The 20,317-nt window shown below is 46.2% G+C and overlaps 1 protein-coding gene across 1 annotated transcript in view; it reads left to right on the top strand.

Annotated features, from left to right (window-relative positions):
- Positions 1-20,317, top strand: part of cux1a (cut-like homeobox 1a) — a gene marked incomplete at its 5' end in the record, with an annotated part of 168,706 nt that overhangs the window by 98,200 nt on the left and 50,189 nt on the right. Inside the window, 5 exon segments of the mRNA XM_084320602.1 lie at positions 8,438-8,539; positions 10,135-10,211; positions 10,254-10,688; positions 17,082-17,474; positions 19,143-19,302. Of these exon segments, the coding sequence (XP_084176728.1) occupies positions 8,438-8,539; positions 10,135-10,211; positions 10,254-10,688; positions 17,082-17,474; positions 19,143-19,302 (1,167 nt within the window).

Below are 20,317 nucleotides of genomic sequence, written 5' to 3'. Positions count from 1 at the left end.
TTATTGAGACAGTAGGAAGGCTGAGAGGGAGACAGAGTAGGGGAGACACAGGCGAGAAGGTTTGATTGTAGGCCAGCAGAGATAAACATGGTGCTAAAGATGGGGTCTCAACCAAGACACCGTCTCATAGCAACAATGCAGCAGGTATTTAATTTCATACTTGTTAAACCTTACAGTATATGGAGGACATAATCTGCACACAAAAAAAATATTATTAAATAAAATAGTGTATATAAAAAATTTAAGGAACTAGTTCAAACCTGTCCATGCAATCAGCCTCCCACTTTGACATCAGGGGAGAAACAGCACATGTATAATTTAGTCTTTAAAAAGCTCCTTTATTTGCCCGACTATGTACTTTCCCCGAACCCGCGCGGCGCTGTTTCCTGTGATGTGAGAGTGGCTCAGGGTGTGGTCGCTACACGGTGTCTGGCCCCCAGGCCGGCCGCACCGCCAAGCATCTCTACCCGCTAGACGTAGCTGTGGTGACGGCCTCCAGGAGGCTGTGGTGTCTGAAGAGAACCGAGGTCCCGGGAGTCTAACCCCCAAGAGTTTTAGGAACGACTTTGGTGTCCAGTGAAGCAAAGTAGTAGTATAATTTAATAAATATCAGTATTGGTCGCCGGCATTGCCATCTTTCATGGTCTATAGTGCGCTTTTTTAATGCTGGAGTGAAGATAAGGCCTTTGCTTTTGATCAGGCTGCTTTTGTATATAAGAATTTGTTCTTAATCGCCTTGCCTGGGTAAATAAAGGTTAAATAAATCTTTTGTTTTTAATGGTATGATAGGAGCTGACAGTGGCTCAGGAGGTAGAGCAGTCGTCTGGTAATCCGGAGGTTCCCGGTTTGATTCCCCGCTCCTCTCGGCCAGCGTGTCGAAGTGTCCTTGAGCAAGACACCTAACTAACCCCTAACTGCTCTCGATGAGCAGGTTGGCACCTTGCATGGACCGTAGATCAGCCTTTAATGGTGATTAAAGGGGAACTATCTTACTATTTCTTTCACTATTTGGGCAATTTTACACAATTCCTGTGAGTCTATGGAACACATCTGTAAGTATTTTTTCCCAAAAATGCATTGTTTTGTATTTCTAATCAAGTACTCTAAAACAGCATTTTTCTACTTCAAGATTTTAAGCTGTTTTGAAGCTGGGCTCTGCTATTTGAGTGACAGAACCCCATGTCTGTAGCTCCGCCCATACTACTCTACTAACGTCAAAGTGAACCTAATACACAAACAAATATGGCTCAAGCATACGTTTTCGAATACAATACAATCCACAAAGGGATGACACTGAAGCAGGTACCCATGCCATACGATTTTGGGTAGGCCTATGCAGGGCCGCCTCAGGGGGTGTGCGAGCAGTGCGGTCGCACAGGGCCTCACGGGAAGGGGGGCCTCGCACAATTTTTTTTTTTTTCTTTTTTTTTTTTGCGAGGCCCCCCTTCCCGCGAGGCCCTTTTTCATCACATACCTAAAATCTAGTTTAGCTTATATGCTTATATATTTCACATTAGACACGTTTGTAGAATGTGTCTGACTTGTTCCTGGCTCTGCGGCTCTGCAGCAGACATACTCACTATTGGAGCTCTGGGGCTCTGCAGCAGAGATACTATTGGTTTCAACGAAGGGAGGGGTTACATCATGTGTACGCCGGCGTGCGTCAGCTGCGTTTGACTATTTTGCGCATGCAGCTTTGGAGGTTATGCTTAGTTATGCCAGCCAAGACGAAGAGGACGGTCATTCGGCAGATGGACTGAAGATGAAAGTTGTTGCATGTTAGACAGTTCAGTCAGGCTAGCCATGTCGGCTTAGCTAAAGGCAGGGACAGCTAGTTAGCTTTAGCTACGTTATAATATCGAGTGCTAACGTGTGGTTCAGTCGGGATAGCCATGATGATGTCGGCTAGTAGCTAGCTTAGCTAAAGGCTAACTAGCGTTAGCTAACCTAGAGAGATCGCGTGCAGCATTGTTATGCCAAGATGAAGAGGACGGTCATTCAGCAGATGAACTTCGTCAACTCCACGCGGTTGTCTCCATCCTCTTGGACGTTTGGTGAGTTTTTAATGCACTCTATTCTATTCCCGCCGTGGATATATCTCTCTCTCTCTCTCGGGAGCCAAACGGGCCGGCTAGCTGTTGTAGCTAATGTTATATTGAGCCAAAGCGGGCTGGCTAGCTAACGTAGCTAACGTTATATTGAGCCAAATGGGCCGGCTAGCTGTTGTAGTAGCTAACGGTGTGTGGCCTGGTGTCAGTACCTGGCTACTCTATTTGCAGTTAGCCTATTTAGCTGATGTCGGCCATTGGCTCCTTGCTACTTTGTTTTCTCTGGTATAGACCCTCTTCTCTTTGGATTTAAGTGTTGATCTTTGTCCTTTTGGATCTATGTATATTCATGTTGCCTTTGTGAAGTTATCTTTTCCTTCTGTTTTGTTCTTCCATTAAAAGTTGAATATCCTTTAGGGGCTCATCTTTGCTTATCTCTCTCATACATGCTCTCTCTCTAACACACACACACACAGACATGCTCTCTCTCTCTAACACACAAACACACATGCTCTCTCTCTCTCTCTCTCTTTCTAACATACAGACATGCTCTATATCTCTCTCTAACACACAAAATGACATGCTCTCTCTCTCTATATTTCTCTCTCTTTCTAACACACATATACATGCTCTCTCTCTAACACACACACACAAACAGACATGCTCTCTCTCTATCTCTCTCTTTCTAACACACACAGACATGCTCTATCTATCTCTCTCTCTTCAATTCAAATGGGCTTTATTTCACATTCTTGTATTTCTCCCAGTAGATATGGGAGTTTTGAGTTATTGTCGATGTTTTCAAAGTCTCTTTGGGTGTTTGCAATTTGTGGGAAGTATGTCTTGGTATAGTGGGCAGGTTGTTAAGAAGTGGAGCTTGGTTTCCACCTCATCTTGTGTGCAGTGGGTCTGTCTTCGCTTGGGAGCCAGGTCTGCCTATGGCGGCCTTTCTCGATGGCTAGGCTGTACTCGCTGAGTCTGTACCTAGTACCAAGGATCTTCTTAGTATTGGGTCAGTCACAGTGCTCAGGTATTCTGCCACTGTGTACGCTCTGTTTAGGGCCAAATAGCATTTCAATTTGCTCTGGTTTTGGGTTGTTTCTTTCCAATGTGTCTCTCTCTCTCTCTCTCTCTCTGGCCTTGCTCTGGTGGAGGGCGTTTAAATCTCGCACAGGGCCTCGCATTTCTCCCAGGCGGCCCTGGGCCTATGTAACGGAGGTACCGCAGTCTATCCACAGTCACGAGGGACAGTAAGTGAAGTGGCTGTGGATGTTAAGCGGTACTGCAAGTAAAAACTCCCCAGAGGCATCCAGACCCAATAGCAAGAAGTGAATTCACCTCTTGGTATAGTGGTCTGTGATGCCGCCCGCGACGCGGGAGACCGGGGTTCAACTCCCACTCAGGGCGATCCCTTAACAGGGGTCGAATAAAAAAACACAATGCAGGGCTGAGTGTAACGTTTTTAAACGCTAACCCAATGCTAACTCACTGTTAAACTTCAATTCCACGCCTTTGCTTTGTACTGCAATAAATAATGCTTGAGTGTGTTCACCTGCAGTGACTGGCAGCTGGCAACAAGCATAGAGGGGGCGGGCGTTATTATGCAGATGAGAAACTTTTTACGTCAAAGGTACGCTAAATTTCAGATGACTCACTTGAGTGAGGGACAATATTGTGAGATGATAATTGGAAGAATGCGCCAAAATGAGAATTAGAGACCTAGATCCTATTAATATAAGTCCACATAGCTAGAACATAAAGCTAAACACTGGAAAAGGCCATTTATAAGATAGTTCCCCTTTAACAATTTATCAAAATAATACATCAAGTCACCTCTAGATCTTGTTCCTATGCTGCCTTACACATAGTTATGTCATGGCCCCTGTTCCACTAGGAGTGTGTGTGTGTGTGTGTGTGTGTGTGTGTGTGTGTGTGTGTGTGTGTGTGTGTGTGTGTGTGTGTGTGTGTGTGTGTGTGTGTGTGTGTGTGTGTGTGTGTGTGTGTGTGTGTGTGTGTGTGTGTGTGTGTGTGTGTGTGTGTGTGTGTGTGTGTGTGTGTGTGTGTGTGTGTGTGTGTGTGTGTGTGTGTGTGTGTGTGTGAGTGAATGAATATGGCTGACTTTGCCCTTGGCCTCGTCGTCCCAATTTTCAGCCTTCAAATTACTTCCAGTTCACGCTCAGCTGCTCCCCCGCTACACACAGAGACACACACACACAGACACACACACACACACAGACACACACACACAGAGACACACACACACATACACACACACACACACACACACACACACACACACACACACACACACACACACACACACACACACACACACACACACACACACACACACACACACACACACACACACACACACACACACACACACACACACACACATGAGTGAGAGTAACCTTACCCATTAGCTTGGACCATACATTGGCTAAGGGCAAATACGTGTTGGGAGTCAGATCAGAGGGTTGCACTGCCTCTCTCTCTCTCTCTCCTCTCTTTCTCTTTCTCCATCCCTTTTTCTCCCTATTTCTCTCTCTCCTTCTCCCCCCCTCTCTCTGTCTATTTCTCTATTTCTCTGTACGCAAGTTGGACAGAGAGAGAAAGATGGACAGGGACAGGGAGAGAGAGAGAGCGAGAGAGAGAGAGAGAGAAAGACAGCTGGACAGAGAGAGGGAGGGGGAGAGAGAGAGAGAGAGAGAGAGAGAGAGAGAGAGAGAGAGAGAGAGAGAGAGAGAGAGAGAGAGAGAGAGAGAGAGAGAGAGAGAGAGAGAGAGAGAGAGAAAGAGAGAGAAAGACAGCTGGACAGAGAGAGGGAGGGGGAGAGAGAGAGAGAGGGGGAGAGAGAGAGAGAGAGAGAGCTGGACAGAGAGAGAGAAAGACAGCGAGAGAGAGAGACAGAGAGAGCGATAAAGACAGCTGGACAGAGAGAGAGAAAGACAGCGAGAGAGAGAGAAAGACAGCGAGAGAGAGAGAGAGAGAGAGAGAGAGAGAGAGAGAGAGAGAGAGAGAGAGAGAGAGAGAGAGAGAGAGAGAGAGAGAGAGAGAGAGAGAGAGAGAGGGAGAGAGAGAGAGATAAGCTGGACAGACAGACAGAGAGAGAGAGAGAGCTGACAGACAGAGAGAGAGAGAGAGAGCTGACAGACAGAGAGCCTTCTGGAAGCAGTCTGCAGCAGCAGCAGTAGTCTGGTTCATATTAAGCAGCAGTGTATTGTGTGGCCTCTTGTGTTAACAGGACTGAGCTGTGTTGTTAAAGACCCGGGGGGGGAAGAGAGGGGGGGGGGGGGGGGGGGGCTGCATCTGGGAGGTCCGTGGAAACAGAGTGAAGGAGGGATGGAGGGAGAGAAGTGCTTGTCGTTTTTCTTGTCCAAGTTCACTCAAGGGGATGTTTTGTGTAACAGACACACAGCTGCATCTTGACGTACAGTAGTAGACAGCGATCACTAACCGTCCGTGACCTGGCAACCGTTTTACCTCGTGTGTGTCTTACTGTACGTGAGATATATGCCTAATCTCACGTGTTTCGTAGCAGATGTTTTTTTGCAGTTTTTGTTTTGCAGGTACATGATAGAAACATGACATTTGGCACAATGGTAATGCTACTGATAATGATAATGATGGTAATGATAATGTAATGATACTGATACTGATAATGGTAATAATAATGATAATGGTAATGGTAATAATAATGATAATGGTAATGGTAATAATAATGATAATGGTAATGGTAATAATAATGATAATGGTAATGGTAATAATAATGATAATGGTAATGGTAATAATAATGATAATGGTAATGGTAATAATAATGATAATGGTAATGGTAATAATAATGATAATGGTAATGGTAATGGTGATGATATTGATAATGATAATGATATGCAAATTCATCAGAACAGATATGACCTCAATCAGCCAGATAGTAGTGCTATAAAATGTATGGTCAAATGTTACAATTATCTTAACTATTACACTGATTGACATGCCAAGCTGTCCCTGCTCTGCCATGTTGCCCCTCGGACCTCCCCGCATGTATGGTGCTTGTATACTGTATGAACCAGCTGCTTCACAATGTGACAAACCTTTAATAGCCTATATAATTTTGCTGTTCTTAACCACTTTCCGTGCCACGGTCTGGTGCCCCGGAACCCCGTTGCGTGCCAACACCTACTTCAATGATAGAGCTCTCATATTTGCGAACGCATAAACTATATCTTAAATTATGGCTATGTGTATAATATGGCCGTCGCTTATCAATGACTTGTTTGCAGTCAACATTGTCGAAACGGATTGTTTTTTAATCGGTTAATTTCCGTTTGATACCATTTTGAATTGTATTTATGAATCGTTTTCAAATAAACGCTAGATTATCGATAGTATTATGTGTACTTATGCACGCTATAGAAGCGGGCTGAAAAATCTATTGTACATTTCCTGATCAGCACACACACACACACACACACACACACACACACACACACACGCACACACACATAGGGCCCATGTTGATATCTCTGTGAAAAAAGCTCTGATTATCCTACGACTGGTAAAATAGATTCCTTACCTCAGATCAGATGTTCTCCAAAAAGATTATTCCAATTCCTGATCGCCATTCCAAATATCGATCGCGTTTATTGATCCAACTCTGGGTGGTCGAAACACAGATTCCACGCTGTTCTGATGGTCCACAATGAATCCGATCGGCTCGAGTTACATGCCTGAGAAGTAAAATGTGGAAGCAGGATTTCCCCCCCCCCCCCCATGCGTTTCATTCAATCCAATCCAAATGGGTGCAGTACCACAGGGAGAGACGATAGGGGGCGATATTTTCCCAATGGAGCTCAGAGAGAGTTTGCAGTGGTAACGTGAGGCTAGATTGATGAAATATGAATGGAAATCGCTAATAAAAAAAAACGAGATCTCTCGTCTTTGGCACTCAACGGTCGGCATGAACTAACGAGAAATCTCGTCGCTGGCACTCAAAGTGTTAAAGGTAGACTCTGTAATTCCGTCAAACAGCGACCTCTAGGCAAAAGAGGCCCACTTGCTGTTGCACTTTGTTTAATTATTTTTGGTTTTGGTCTGGTGTGTGAGTTTAGTAACTTATTATACTGTGAATTTCTCCAGACCTCTCTTGGCAGAACCTGAGGTGTGGCCAGCAGTAGCCATATATATACTGTATATATATATATAGACCATAACACATACAGTACATGAGTAAACAATGTGGGGCTCTTTCGCCTAGAGGTTGCTGTTTGACAACAGGGGGCGACAGTGGAGGTAGAGCAGGTCGTCTGGCAATCTGAAGGTTCCCGGTTTGATTCCGCCTCACCCGGCAAGTGTGAGTTTGTTTATTTGTTTATTAGCAAAGGATCCCCATTAGCTGACGCCGAGACGTCAACTAGTCTTCCTGGGGTCCAAGACAACATTAAAACATTACAACATATACATTGCAATTAAAACATAATACAATTAAAACATAGCAAGACATACCAAATAAGGAAACACAACATAGCAAGACGTACCAACTGAGGAACCACAACAACATTAACACACAAACATATTATATCTAAATATGTACATCAACGGTAACATATTGCATATCTCAGCATTGTCAATATTGGCTACATGTAAGATTTTAATTTATTTTTGAAGCTTGCTACACCTCTTATGTCACGTATGTCACTTGGAAGATAATTCCATGCCCTAATAGCCCTATATAAAACTGTTCTTTGCATACTGTTAGTATTTGCATGGGGTAGAATAATCTGCCCTCTACTTGCCCCTCTGATAAAATGCATGTGCACATTTGAGGCGTAAATTATTTTATCCGTGATATATTTAGGACTGTGGGTTGTGATCACTTTATGAAAACAAATTAAAAGGTTGGCAGAAAGTCTTTTCTCAACACTCCGCCAACTAAGACGTTCATGCATTTGAACAACAAGTGTGTGTGTGTGTGTGTGTCGGAGTGTCCTTGAGCAAGACACTTAACCCCCTAACTGCTCCCGATGAGCAGGTCGGCGCCTTGCATGGTTGGATAAAAGCTGCTATATAAATGCAGTTAAAAAAGCAGTCCATTTAATGAAGGTTGGGAATAACAGGGGAGACTAGCACGTTTCACAGTAATGCATCTAGATCACGGCTGTGGGAAAGGGTTAAAACAGCCACAGACAGCAAGGGGGTGGGGGGGGGGGGGGGGGGTCGCAGTGTATTACAAACGAGGTCTCTTTTTCTTATTAATTCCTTTTTATAATTAATTTAATTTAAATCACCACCAGCAGCAGCACTATCTCAAACGAACCACCATTACCCACACCACACTGTCCTACCCCCCCCACCTCCAGTGACCTCTGACATTCTCTGTCTCTCTCCAGGTAACATCACCACCCGCATCCGCACCCCAGAGACGGGCTCGGACGAGGCCATCAAGTCCATCCTGGAGCAGGCCAAGAGAGAGCTGCAGGTCCAGAGGGCCGGTGAGTGGACCCACCACCCGCCTCACGCCCTGTCTCCATTAGTTGTGTGCAGCCTGGCTGGGGCTAGCCATGGTGTGGTTGTGTTTGCGTCTCCATTTTTGTAAATTCTCCGGTTGCTAGGCAACCTTTCAAAATGCACACCACCAACTGTGGCACACGAGCTAAACCACGATGATACGACAGTCCCTGCTAACTTTGGCCAGGTGGAGAAAGGCGTCTGTCTCAGCCTGGGTCCAGCCAGGTTTCACCAGCGGAAAGAAACTGCCGTTGTGCTGCTCTGCTCAATTTGTTTGACAGTGAGAGTGATTTCAATGCAATAAGAAACTGAACTGAAAATGAATAATATATAAAAATGGGCCATGTTCGTGAGTTATCTTGTGCCACGTGTTGGATTCTAGTCCAATTTTCACCCCCAGGTGTTGTGTCACTGACATTATTTCCTAAGTGATTGCTCTCAAAATGCATTCAAATGCGTAGATTTACATTTTATATGTCTTTAAAGGTGCATTTTGAAAAGCCCTGCACCAGTCAATTCAAGTTTATTGGTAGAGTATAGAGTAGTAGAGTATATCACAATACATCACAACACGCCCTGACCTTTAACCCTCAATGAAGAGAAGGAAAAACTCCCACAAAATGTTAACAGGAAGAAGGGGCAGAAGCCTGGCATGGGCACATCAGTGAGATCCCTGCAAACAGATATCATTATGTTTTGTGAACCTATGTTACACAGAATTTGACCCCAAACACCTACAGTATGTGAAAAAAAAACACCTCCAAATCTAATACAGGCTATCTGCGGGGGTATTTAAACGTCTCAAAAAGTACAATATTTCAGTATTCAGGGCGGCCGGGTAGTGCAGAGGACTAAGCGTCTGTCTACCACCACAGAGACAGTGGGATCGAATCCGGCTGTGGTGCTTCCGGCTTGGCCGACCGTCCATACTGACACAATTGGCAGAGTCAGCGGGTGGGAATCCGGCGTGGGTGGGGCCGGGTCGTTGTAAACAGCGACTCCTACAGTTCGGTCGGGGCGCCTGCACAGCGAGGGAAGGATCTAGAGGGAGGTAGTGTGACCCTTCCACACGTTACACTCTCCCAGTGAGAGTCCACGCTGCCAGGTGAAAAGAAGCGGTGGGCTGGGGGTACACATGTGTCGGAGGAAGCAATGACCAGGAAGGGGATTGGGAATTGGCATAACGACGACTAACATTGGGAGGGGAGAAAAACGGAAAAAAAGGAGGAAAAAGATATTTCAGTATTTAATTTGTGAGGGCAGCCCGGCTGTCGGGAGATGAAATTATATTAAATAATACGAAATGTTTTCGTATTCAAGTCGTTGTTTTTCACGGGGCGGCCGGGAGCTTGGTGCGTCTGGCGAGAGCTTGTATGTAACGTGCGAGAATTTAAATTGTAGTGCAGCCGCCAGTTTAGTGTCGCTATGTGTTTTTTGTTTTTTTTTGCTTGTATGGTCGTGAAAATGTTATACAATTTTGCTCTAAGTGGACTTAAAAAGGTCTTAAAAAGTCTTAAATTGAACTTGTTGGAACCTGCAGATACCCTGTTATAACATTCCTCTACCCTCTCTCCTCTAGTGGACTCCTCCCATCCCTCTTCCATGGGAGGAGGAGGAGGTGGTGGAGGAGGAGGAGGAGGAGGTGGAGGTGGAGGAGGAGGAGGAGGAGGTGGCAGCCACCACCACCATCATCATGGAGGCTCCAGCGGGGACGACAGCATCCAGACCATCCTGGACCAGGCCCGCAAGGAGATGGAGGCTCAGCAGGCCTCCCTGGAGCCCATGCTGAAGGCCTCGTCCATCACCACCTCCAACCTGGCCCTCTTCTCCCCCAAGCTCCTGGGGGTGTCCTCCTACTCCCCGCTGGCCCTCTCCCTGAAGAAGCCCTCGGGGCCCTCGCCCTCCTCCCTTCTGGACTTCCACCCGAGCCTGGTGAAGAAGGAGGGGGGAGGAGAGGTGGCGGTGGGAGACGTCGGCGGAGGAGGAGGAGGAGGAGGAGGAGGAGGAGGGGCGCTCTTGGACGGGGGAAGCAAGCAGGGGCGGGGCTCCTGGAGGGACCAATGGTGGAGCGGCGTGCACCCGGGAGGGTGGGCTGTGAGCGAGGAGGTTCGGAATCAAGAGGACAGCAAGGAGGTAACGTGAAGCCCTCCCTCGGTGTGAAGTATTTACATTTAGTCATTTAGCTGAAGGGCTGACCCCTATTAGTCGAATAGTCGACTAATCGATCGAAAGGAGCCGTGGTCGACTGCCAACCTCTTAGTCGAATACAAAAAATGTAATAATTATTATTATTATTATAATAGTATATATAAAAAATGTATAAAAAAATAATTTATCATTCTTTCCAAAAGAAAAGAGGCCTAGAAGCGTGGCTAACGCTAATGGCACGCATACCAGAGGCTAACTGCCTAAGAAAACAGGCACAGAGGCACAGAAAGAGGATTTCACCCGTCTAATGAACACACTAGACTAGACAAATATCAAGATGTATCCATCAGTGGACCAATTGCATGCTTTTGCAGAGGACAAGAAGCCTTCAGTTCACTCCTTCAGACATTAAGCACCCCCCACAGCCCAAATGAACGCTTGTATCCAAAGCGACTTACAGGTTCTGTACGACAAGTCAGCAAGGAGGGTACAACTCTGGCAGCTGAGTAACAATGTTCGTCAAACAGTGTTGAAACTTGGGTGCTGCAGTGTTGAGTACATAGTAGTAAAGACATAATATTAGTATATATAGTATATTGGTCACTTGGTCTGAAGTATATTGGTCACTTGGTCTGAAGTATATTGGTCACTTGGTCTGAAGTATATTGGTCACTTGGTCTGAAGTATATTGATCACTTGGTCTGAAGTATATTGGTCACTTATGAAGTATATTGATCACTTGATCTGAAGTATATTGATCACTTGGTCTGAAGTATATTGATCACTTGATCTGAAGTATTTTGATCACTTGGTTCCTTGGATAATAATAATAATAATAATAATAATAATAATAATAATAATAATAATAATAATAATAATAATAATAATAATAATAATAATAATAATAATAATAATAATAATAATAATAATAATAATAATAGCTTGCCTGGATAATATGTGTTGCTTGTTGAGGGCTAACTGACTAAAGAGTTAACGGATAATTCTAGTTGTTTTCAATCTATGTTTCTATCATCTGGCATCACTGACGTTGGACCACGACTGAGTACGTTGTGTTTTTTTCTGGGCCCTTGAATTGTCTCTCCTGGCTGCACTTCAATGAAACAGGTCAACCATGCAGCTCCTTTTAAAGCAACAATGTGTAATTTTCCTATTAATTAATCCGGTTCTGGAGCGTGTACAGAACAAATTGAGACCACCGGCGTTTCAGCACACCACTCAGTTTCACTGCTCAGGCCTCAAATGGTCTGGTGTAGGGCTGTCCCCGACTAAGGATTTGGATGATCGACTATGATTGGCCAAAATTTGCCATTAGTCGACTATTGGTCAAATTTTTTTTAATAATAATATTTTTAAAAAGATAATTTACTTTTTTTTATTTTTTTTATTTTTTTTATCGTTCCATTTGGGCTGTGGGGGGTGCTTAATGTCTGAAGGAGTGAACTGAAGGCTTCTTGTCCTCTGCAAAAGCATGCAATTGGTCCACTGATGGATACATCTTGATATTTGTCTAGTCTAGTGTGTTCATTAGACGGGTGAAATCCTCTTTCAGTGCCTCTGTGCCTGTTTTCTTAGGCAGTTAGCCTCTGGTATGCGTGCCATTAGCGTTAGCCACGCTTCTAGGCCTCTTTTCTTTTGGAAAGAATGATAATAAAAAAAATATATATATATATTATAATTTTATTTTTTTATTTTTTTATTATATTCGACTAAGAGGTTGGCCAGTCGACTACGGCTCCTTTCGACCGATTAGTCGACTAATCGACTAATAGGGGTCAGCCCTAGTCTGGTGTGACCGGCCTGGTCAGCCTTCTCACAATACCAGATGTACGCTTAGAACAAAACCAATACACAGCCACCTCGACCACCAGGAAACCAAGAATTATCTCTGCGTAAAGTCTGCATGCTAACTAAGAAAGCACACAGAAGCGACAGAGCAAAGACGCTCGTGGGAAATGTATTGAAAACACTGAGAGAGTACCGCTTGCAGCCAGCAGGTGTCACCATTACACATTATCACTTTACATTCTGAAAGGACATTATTTTGTGTCTTTGGTAATATCTTTGTCAGCTTGCATGGCCATATGTTTTGGCAATCAGTGTTTGTCATATGATTGAATTGTAGCTGTTGTCCAATTGACTAGATGTTGGTCAGAATTGATCGGAGGATGAGCCGAAATATCCATCCTTTTAAAGGAACACGCTAACATTATGGGAAATGCGCTTAGCTAGCTGTTGGGCCAAAAACACCTTTCCCAGAGTTTTAAGCTAGGCTAGTAGTCCGTATCCGCTCCCATTAATTTGTGCTAAGCTAGGCTAGCTTGTAACCGGATAGCTTTCTACCGGACGCACAGAGAGGAAATCGGTATCTATCTTCTGGAGAAGACGGTGAGCGTATTTCCCATACTGTTGGCGTGTTCCTTTAATGAATACAGACAGCTGGTCCCCTCTTACCAAAGGATCAGGTGCATAAAAAAGGCGCGGCCCCTGGTTTTCCACTTTTACCAGAAACACTGGTTGAGGGTGATGGAGGACGGGGCCACATGGCGGACCGGTCCCGTCACACCGTTCCCAGATCATGACTGGTCTCCTGCATGTGTTTTCCTGTTTAGTCTTTCCTCTCTTGAAACTACTGAGATTTGTATCATGACCAGACCTCATGACCAGCCTGTGTGTGTCGTCCCTGTTACATGATGTCACGAGAGGAGGAGGAGCCTCACAGCAAGGGGCGGTGGTTAAAGGAACATTCCAACATTTTGGGAAATACACTTATTTGCCGTCTTCCCCAGAATCACACAAGAAGATTGGTATCAGTTCAGAGAGGTTTCTGGAAGCAAGTAGGGATCCTATCTCTTCCAACAACTCAGAAACAGAGATGACATCAACCTTCTCGTCTGAAAATGTTATTAGATTAGATTAGATTATAGCACAAGTACAGTACGACAAAAATAAATTGGCATCTAACCAGAGTACAAATGTAACAGTAAAGTGCATTACCAACATACGATAAGATAATATATGTCTTTATTGATCCCCTTGGGGAAATTCAGGCAGCATGGGGGAGGGGGGGGGGGGGTACAGGTATGGGCAGGGTAATAGCAGAAGACATAAATATAGGCAATACAATTATAGTACAGTAGAAAAAGTAACAATAAGCAGTGTAAACAATATAATTAATATACTGTATATATATATATATGCATAATGAGCCAGTAGGCAGTGTGAACAAAGGTACAATATACAATGTACAAGTGATTAAATTGGAATATATATATATAAATGAGTACTACTGAGTAAATATGCTAATCTGATGTATGTACAGTGTTACAGTATTATTATTATTATTATTATTATTATTATTATTATTATTATTATTATTATTATTATTATTATTATTATTATGTACAGTGATACAGGTATAAATACACTATGGTAGTAACTAAGCCATACTGGCCAGTGGTATAACTAGTATTTAATATTTGATGGCAAACAACATGTTGGAGTGTTCCTTTAACATGCAGCTACTGCTCTGAGGCTGTGTGTGTGTGTGTGTGTGTGTGTGTGTGTGTGTGTGTGTGTGTGTGTGTGTGTGTGTGTGTGTGTGTGTGTGTGTGTGTGTGTGTGTGTGTGTGTGTGTGTGTGTGTGTGTGTGTGTGTGTGTGTGTGTGTGTGTGTGTGTGTGTGTGTGTGTGTGTGTGTGTGTGTGTGTGTGTGTGTGTGTGTGTGTGTGTGTGTGTGTGTGCGTGCGTGCGTGTGTGTGTGGTAAACTGGCTTGACGAGATGCAGTAGACAGTCAGACGCATGTCTTCATCAGATATGGCAAAACATTGCAGCTGTCTCCTTTCAGACGTATAATAACATAATAATGGAATCTCCTCACAACATGGAAACCATCCCACTGTCATTCTGTTCATTCACCCCCCCCCCCCCCCCCCCCTCCCCCCCCTCCTGTCCTGGTAAATACCCCCCCCCCCCCCCCCCCCCCCCCCCCCATCTCTCTCTCTGGACCATCGCTATGGAGAAAACGACCTCACCTGTTACTACAATAACAGGGCTCTACGCTAACTTTTTTCCCACGGAGCACAAGGAAATTTAGGAGCACACAAAGAAATTTAGGAGCACAGTGAAATTTGTTCAAGTAACACAGAGTTTATTAACAAATTATTCATTACATGCATATTATACTGTGTGTGCATGCGTGTGTGCGTGTGCATACTAAGGGACACACATCTGTGCAATAGCACATACCACCAAAATCACACATTGGCCCATGCCTACTAGACGCAAAGGATATCGGTTGTCAAGCTGCTTTTGTATGTTGCGGTGTTGTCACGATAGCAACATTTTGACTTCGATACAGATAGGAAAGGTAATGGAATATATTATTAGATGACAGAACATGGAAAATTCTTTTCACAATTCGTTAATTCATTATAATTTAAACGCTATTGAAACGTAAATAATAATCCAAAATAATAAAATTATTCTGAGAGACTCTCAGCCCCCCCCTTCCCTCACTATTGGAAGCCTCTGGGCGTTCCCAGGGATAGCTTATACAGTAGTTAGCGTTAGCAGGTTAGCTTAGTTAGAGTTAGTGTAACGGAGGTACCGCAGTCTATCCACAGTCACGAGGTACAAGTCATGAAGTGGCTGTGGACGTTAAGCGGTACGGCAAGTAAACTCACTCCCCAGAGGCATCCAGACCCGGAAGCAAGAAGTGAATTCACTTCTTGCTTAGTGGTCTGTGATGCCGCCCGCGACGCGGGCGTCCGGGGTTCAACTCCCACTCAGGGCGATCCCTTAACAGGGGTCGAATCGCACAACGCAGACAAGATCACACCGGCTACATTAGCAGCTAACATTAGTTAAAGTTTTAACGCGACGTGGGTATACAGGAATGGCGAGGATGCAAAGCATGTTAGACCATTGGACCCGTTGCTCGCAGAGTTTTCGTTGCACATAGAAACAGCGTGACTCGCGAGATGAGTTGTTACAGAGCTGTCGAACGCATGCAGGGCTGAATAGCTAGATGTCATAGCTTCTAGAATTGAAGGTCCGTGCTGCTCTGTGTCTATTATGAAATGACAATTGCACGTTGACACGCCTCACTACGCAAAACTATTACTCGCACACTGTGCTCCTAAATGATTTTTCCGGTTTGCACAAATCTATTTTTAAGGGGCAAATGCAAGTGAAATGCTCGCACTGTAGAGCGCTGAATTACCCTAGACCTACCTCAGAACTACCCCAGAACTACCCCAGAACTACCCTAGAACTACCCCAGAACTACCCACCTGTTACTACAATAACCCCAGAACTACCCCACCTGTTACTACAATAACCCCAGAACTACCCCACCTGTTACTACAATAACCCCAGAACTGCCCCAGAACTACCCCAGAACTACCCCACCTGTTACTACAATAACCCCAGAACTACCCCACCTGTTGCTACAATAACCCCAGAACTACCCCACCTGTTACTACAATAACCCCAGAACTATCACACCTGTTGCTACAATAACCCCAGTAATACCCTAGAACTACCCCAGAACTACCATAGAACTACCCTAGAACTGTTACTACAATAACCCCAGAACTACCCCAGAACTACCCCAGAACTACCCCAGAACTACCCCACCTGTTACTACAATAACCCCAGAACTACCATAGAACTACCCCATAACTACCATAGAACTACCCTAGAACTGTTACTACAATAACCCCAGAACTACCCCACCTGTTACTACAATAACTCCAGAACTACCATAGAACTACCCCAGAATTACCACAGAACTACCATAGAACTACCCTAGAACTGTTACTACAATAACCCCAGTACTACCCTAGAACTACCCCAGAATTACCACAGAACTACCATAGAACTACCCTAGAACTGTTACTACAATAACCCCAGAACTACCCTAGAACTGCCTCAGAACTACCCTAGAACTGCCTCAGAACTACCCTAGAACTACCCCAACTGTTACTACAATAACTGTAGAACTACTCTAGAATTACCCCAGAATTACCACAGAACTACCTAGAACTACCCCACCTGAACACTACAATAACCCCAGAACTACCCTAGAACTAGCCCAGAACTACCCCACCTATTAGCAGTTAGCCTATTTTTGTTCTTCATCAGAATATGTCCCATGTTTTCTGTCAAAGCTAATTTCTCAGTCATTTGACTTTCATCCACAACCATTAGCCTGTAGCCCCATAGCCTGTAGCCTTTAGCAACCTCCATCCACAGTGACTGTGATGTTAGCATAGTTGTTCGTCACTAGCGCCCAGCGTTCACACCCACCACCACCCCACCCGCCACTGACTGTGCGTCTCTCTGTGTCTCCGCTAGAAGCCTCCCCGGCTGGCCGGCCTGTCCTCCTCCTCCTCCTCCCTGGACTACTGGAAGGACTGGCCGCGGGCCGACTCCCCCTACTCCCAGGCGGGCTCTGAGCCCCAGGGCCCCCCCAGCCGCGCCGACACGCCCCACAGCAGCCCCTCGCCCCTGGGCCACCTGGTGGCCGCCGGCCTGGGCCCCTTGGGACCCCTGCTGGTGGTGCCCGGCTCCGGTACGGCGGCGGCGGCCACGTCCACGTCCAAAACCCCAAGGCCGGTGGTGGCGCCGCTGACCCCAGAGCAGTACGAGCTCTACATGTACCAGGAGGTGGACACCCAGGAGCTCACCCTGCAGGTCAAGGACAAACTGGCCAAGAACGGCATCTGCCAGCGCATATTTGGAGAGAAGGTGTGCCCCCTGACCCCCACCATATCACCCTACCCAGACCCCCATCCTGTTTCATGACTACACTCCCCCCCCTGGTGTCAGTAGAATATCTTCGCCTCCTTCTCTAGTAGAATACCTCAGAGGCAGACGGTTTGATGGGAATCTCCTATAGAACGCAAGCGACAGCGAACAAAAACCCCCACGATAAAATAATAAATCAAGTGGTTACAAGCTGCAGATCTCAGTAGTTTGAAGAAGCTGCATGTTTGTTCTGTCTGGAGACCTTGGTGTGTGGAGACCTTGGTGTCTGGAGACCTTGGTGTCTGGAGACCTTGGTGTGTGGAGACCTTGGTGTCTGGAGACCTTGGTGTCTATAGACCTTGGTGTCTGGAGACCTTGGTGTCTGGAGACCTTGGTGTCTGGCGACCTTGGTGTCTGGAGACCTTGGTGTCTATAGACCTTGGTGTCTGTAGACCTTGGTGTCTGTAGACCTTGGTGTCTGGAGACCTTGGTGTCTTGAGACCTTGGTGTCTTGAGACCTTGGTGTCTGGAGACCTTGGTGTCTGGAGACCTTGGTGTGTGGAGACCTTGGTGTCTGGAGACCTTGGTGTCTATAGACCTTGGTGTCTGGCGACCTTGGTGTCTGGAGACCTTGGTGTCTATAGACCTTGGTGTCTGGAGACCTTGGTGTCTGGAGACCTTGGTGTCTATAGACCTTGGTGTCTATAGACCTTGGTGTCTGGAGACCTTGGTGTCTGGAGACCTTGGTGTGTGGAGACCTTGGTGTCTGGAGACCTTGGTGTCTATAGACCTTGGTGTCTGGAGACCTTGGTGTCTATAGACCTTGGTGTCTGTAGACCTTGGTGTCTGTAGACCTTGGTGTCTGGAGACCTTGGTGTCTTGAGACCTTGGTGTCTTGAGACCTTGGTGTCTGGAGACCTTGGTGTCTGGAGACCTTGGTGTGTGGAGACCTTGGTGTCTGGAGACCTTGGTGTCTATAGACCTTGGTGTCTGGCGACCTTGGTGTCTGGAGACCTTGGTGTCTATAGACCTTGGTGTCTGGAGACCTTGGTGTGTGGAGACCTTGGTGTCTGGAGACCTTGGTGTCTGTAGACCTTGGTGTCTGTAGACCTTGGTGTCTGTAGACCTTGGTGTCTGGAGACCTTGGTGTCTGGAGAACTTGGTTTCTGTAGACCTTGGTGTCTGGAGACCTTGGTGTCTGTAGACCTTGGTGTCTGGAGACCTTGGTGTCTGGAGACCTTGGTGTCTATAGACCTTGGTGTCTGGAGACCTTGGTGTCTGGAGACCTTGGTTTCTGTAGACCTTGGTGTCTGGAGACCTTGGTGTCTGTAGACCTTGGTGTGCGAATATTGGGAGTTTACAGAACCTTCTATGGACCCTTATGTCGACTCTCTTCTTTTGCATGTCTCTGCTGGCATGCGCAGTACATATATGTTAGCTGAAAGTGTGTGGCTATGATACACATTGGCATGTTCTAACTTGGCGCTTACTTAATTATGGTGTGTGTGTGTATGTGTGTCTCTCTCTGTGTCTGTCTGTCTGTCTCTCTGTGTCTCTCTGTCTTTCACTCTCTGTGTCTGTCTGTCTCGCTGCGTCTGCTTGTCTGTCGGTCTACCTGTCTCTGTGTGTGTGTGTGTTTCTGTGTTTCTGTGTGTGTCTTTTCTGCAGATATTGGGTCTATCTCAGGGTAGCGTGAGTGACATGCTGTCGAGACCCAAGCCCTGGGCGAAGCTGACCCAGAAGGGACGCGAGCCTTTCATCAGGATGCAGCTGTGGCTGAACGGAGAGCTGGGACAGACCCTCCTGCCGTCACAGGGTCCGCTGCAAGGTAAAGACACATATATACACTGTCCTGTCCTCACAGACTGTCCTGCCCTTACAGACTGTCCTGTCCTTACAGGGACACATATATACACTGTCCTGCCCTAACAGACTGTCCTGTCCTTACAGGGACACATATATACACTGTCCTGCCCTAACAGACTGTCCTGTCCTTACAGGGACACATATATACACTGTCCTGCCCTCACAGACTGTCCTGCCCTTACAGGGACACATATATACACTGTCCTGCCCTCACAGACTGTCCTGTCCTTACAGGGACACATATATACACTGTCCTGCCCTAACAGACTGTCCTGTCCTTACAGGGACACATATATACACTGTCCTGCCCTCACAGACTGTCCTGTCCTTACAGGGACACATATATACACTGTCCTGCCCTAACAGACTGTCCTGTCCTTACAGGGACACATATATACACTGTCCTGCCCTCACAGACTGTCCTGCCCTTACAGGGTCTGCTGCAAGGTAAAGGCAACAGAGAGAACAGCAAGGGAGACAGGGAGACAGGCCAGAGAGAACAGTGAAGGAGACAGGGAGACGGGCCAGAGAGAACAGCGAGGGAGACAGGGAGACGGGCCAGAGAGAACAGTGAAGGAGACAGGGAGACAGGGAGACAGGGAGACGGGCCAGAGAGAACAGTGAAGGAGACAGGGAGACAGGGAGACAGGCCAGAGAGAACAGTGAAGGAGACAGGGAGACAGGGAGACAGGCCAGAGAGAACAGTGAAGGAGACAGGGAGACAGGGAGACGGGCCAGAGAGAACAGTGAAGGAGACAGGGAGACAGGGAGACGGGCCAGAGAGAACAGTGAAGGAGACAGGGAGACAGGGAGACGGGCCAGAGAGAACAGTGAAGGAGACAGGGAGACAGGGAGACAGGGAGACAGGTCAGAGAGAACAGTGAAGGAGACAGGGAGACAGGGAGACGGGCCAGAGAGAACAGTGAAGGAGACAGGGAGACAGGGAGACAGGCCAGAGAGAACAGTGAAGGAGACAG

Source organism: Notolepis coatsorum (assembly GCF_963971535.1).
Source record: "Notolepis coatsorum genome assembly, chromosome: 8".
NCBI classification, from domain to species: domain Eukaryota; kingdom Metazoa; phylum Chordata; class Actinopteri; order Aulopiformes; family Paralepididae; genus Notolepis; species Notolepis coatsorum.
Note: the sequence above shows the minus strand (reverse complement) of the source record. Positions and strands in the feature narration are given on the sequence as shown.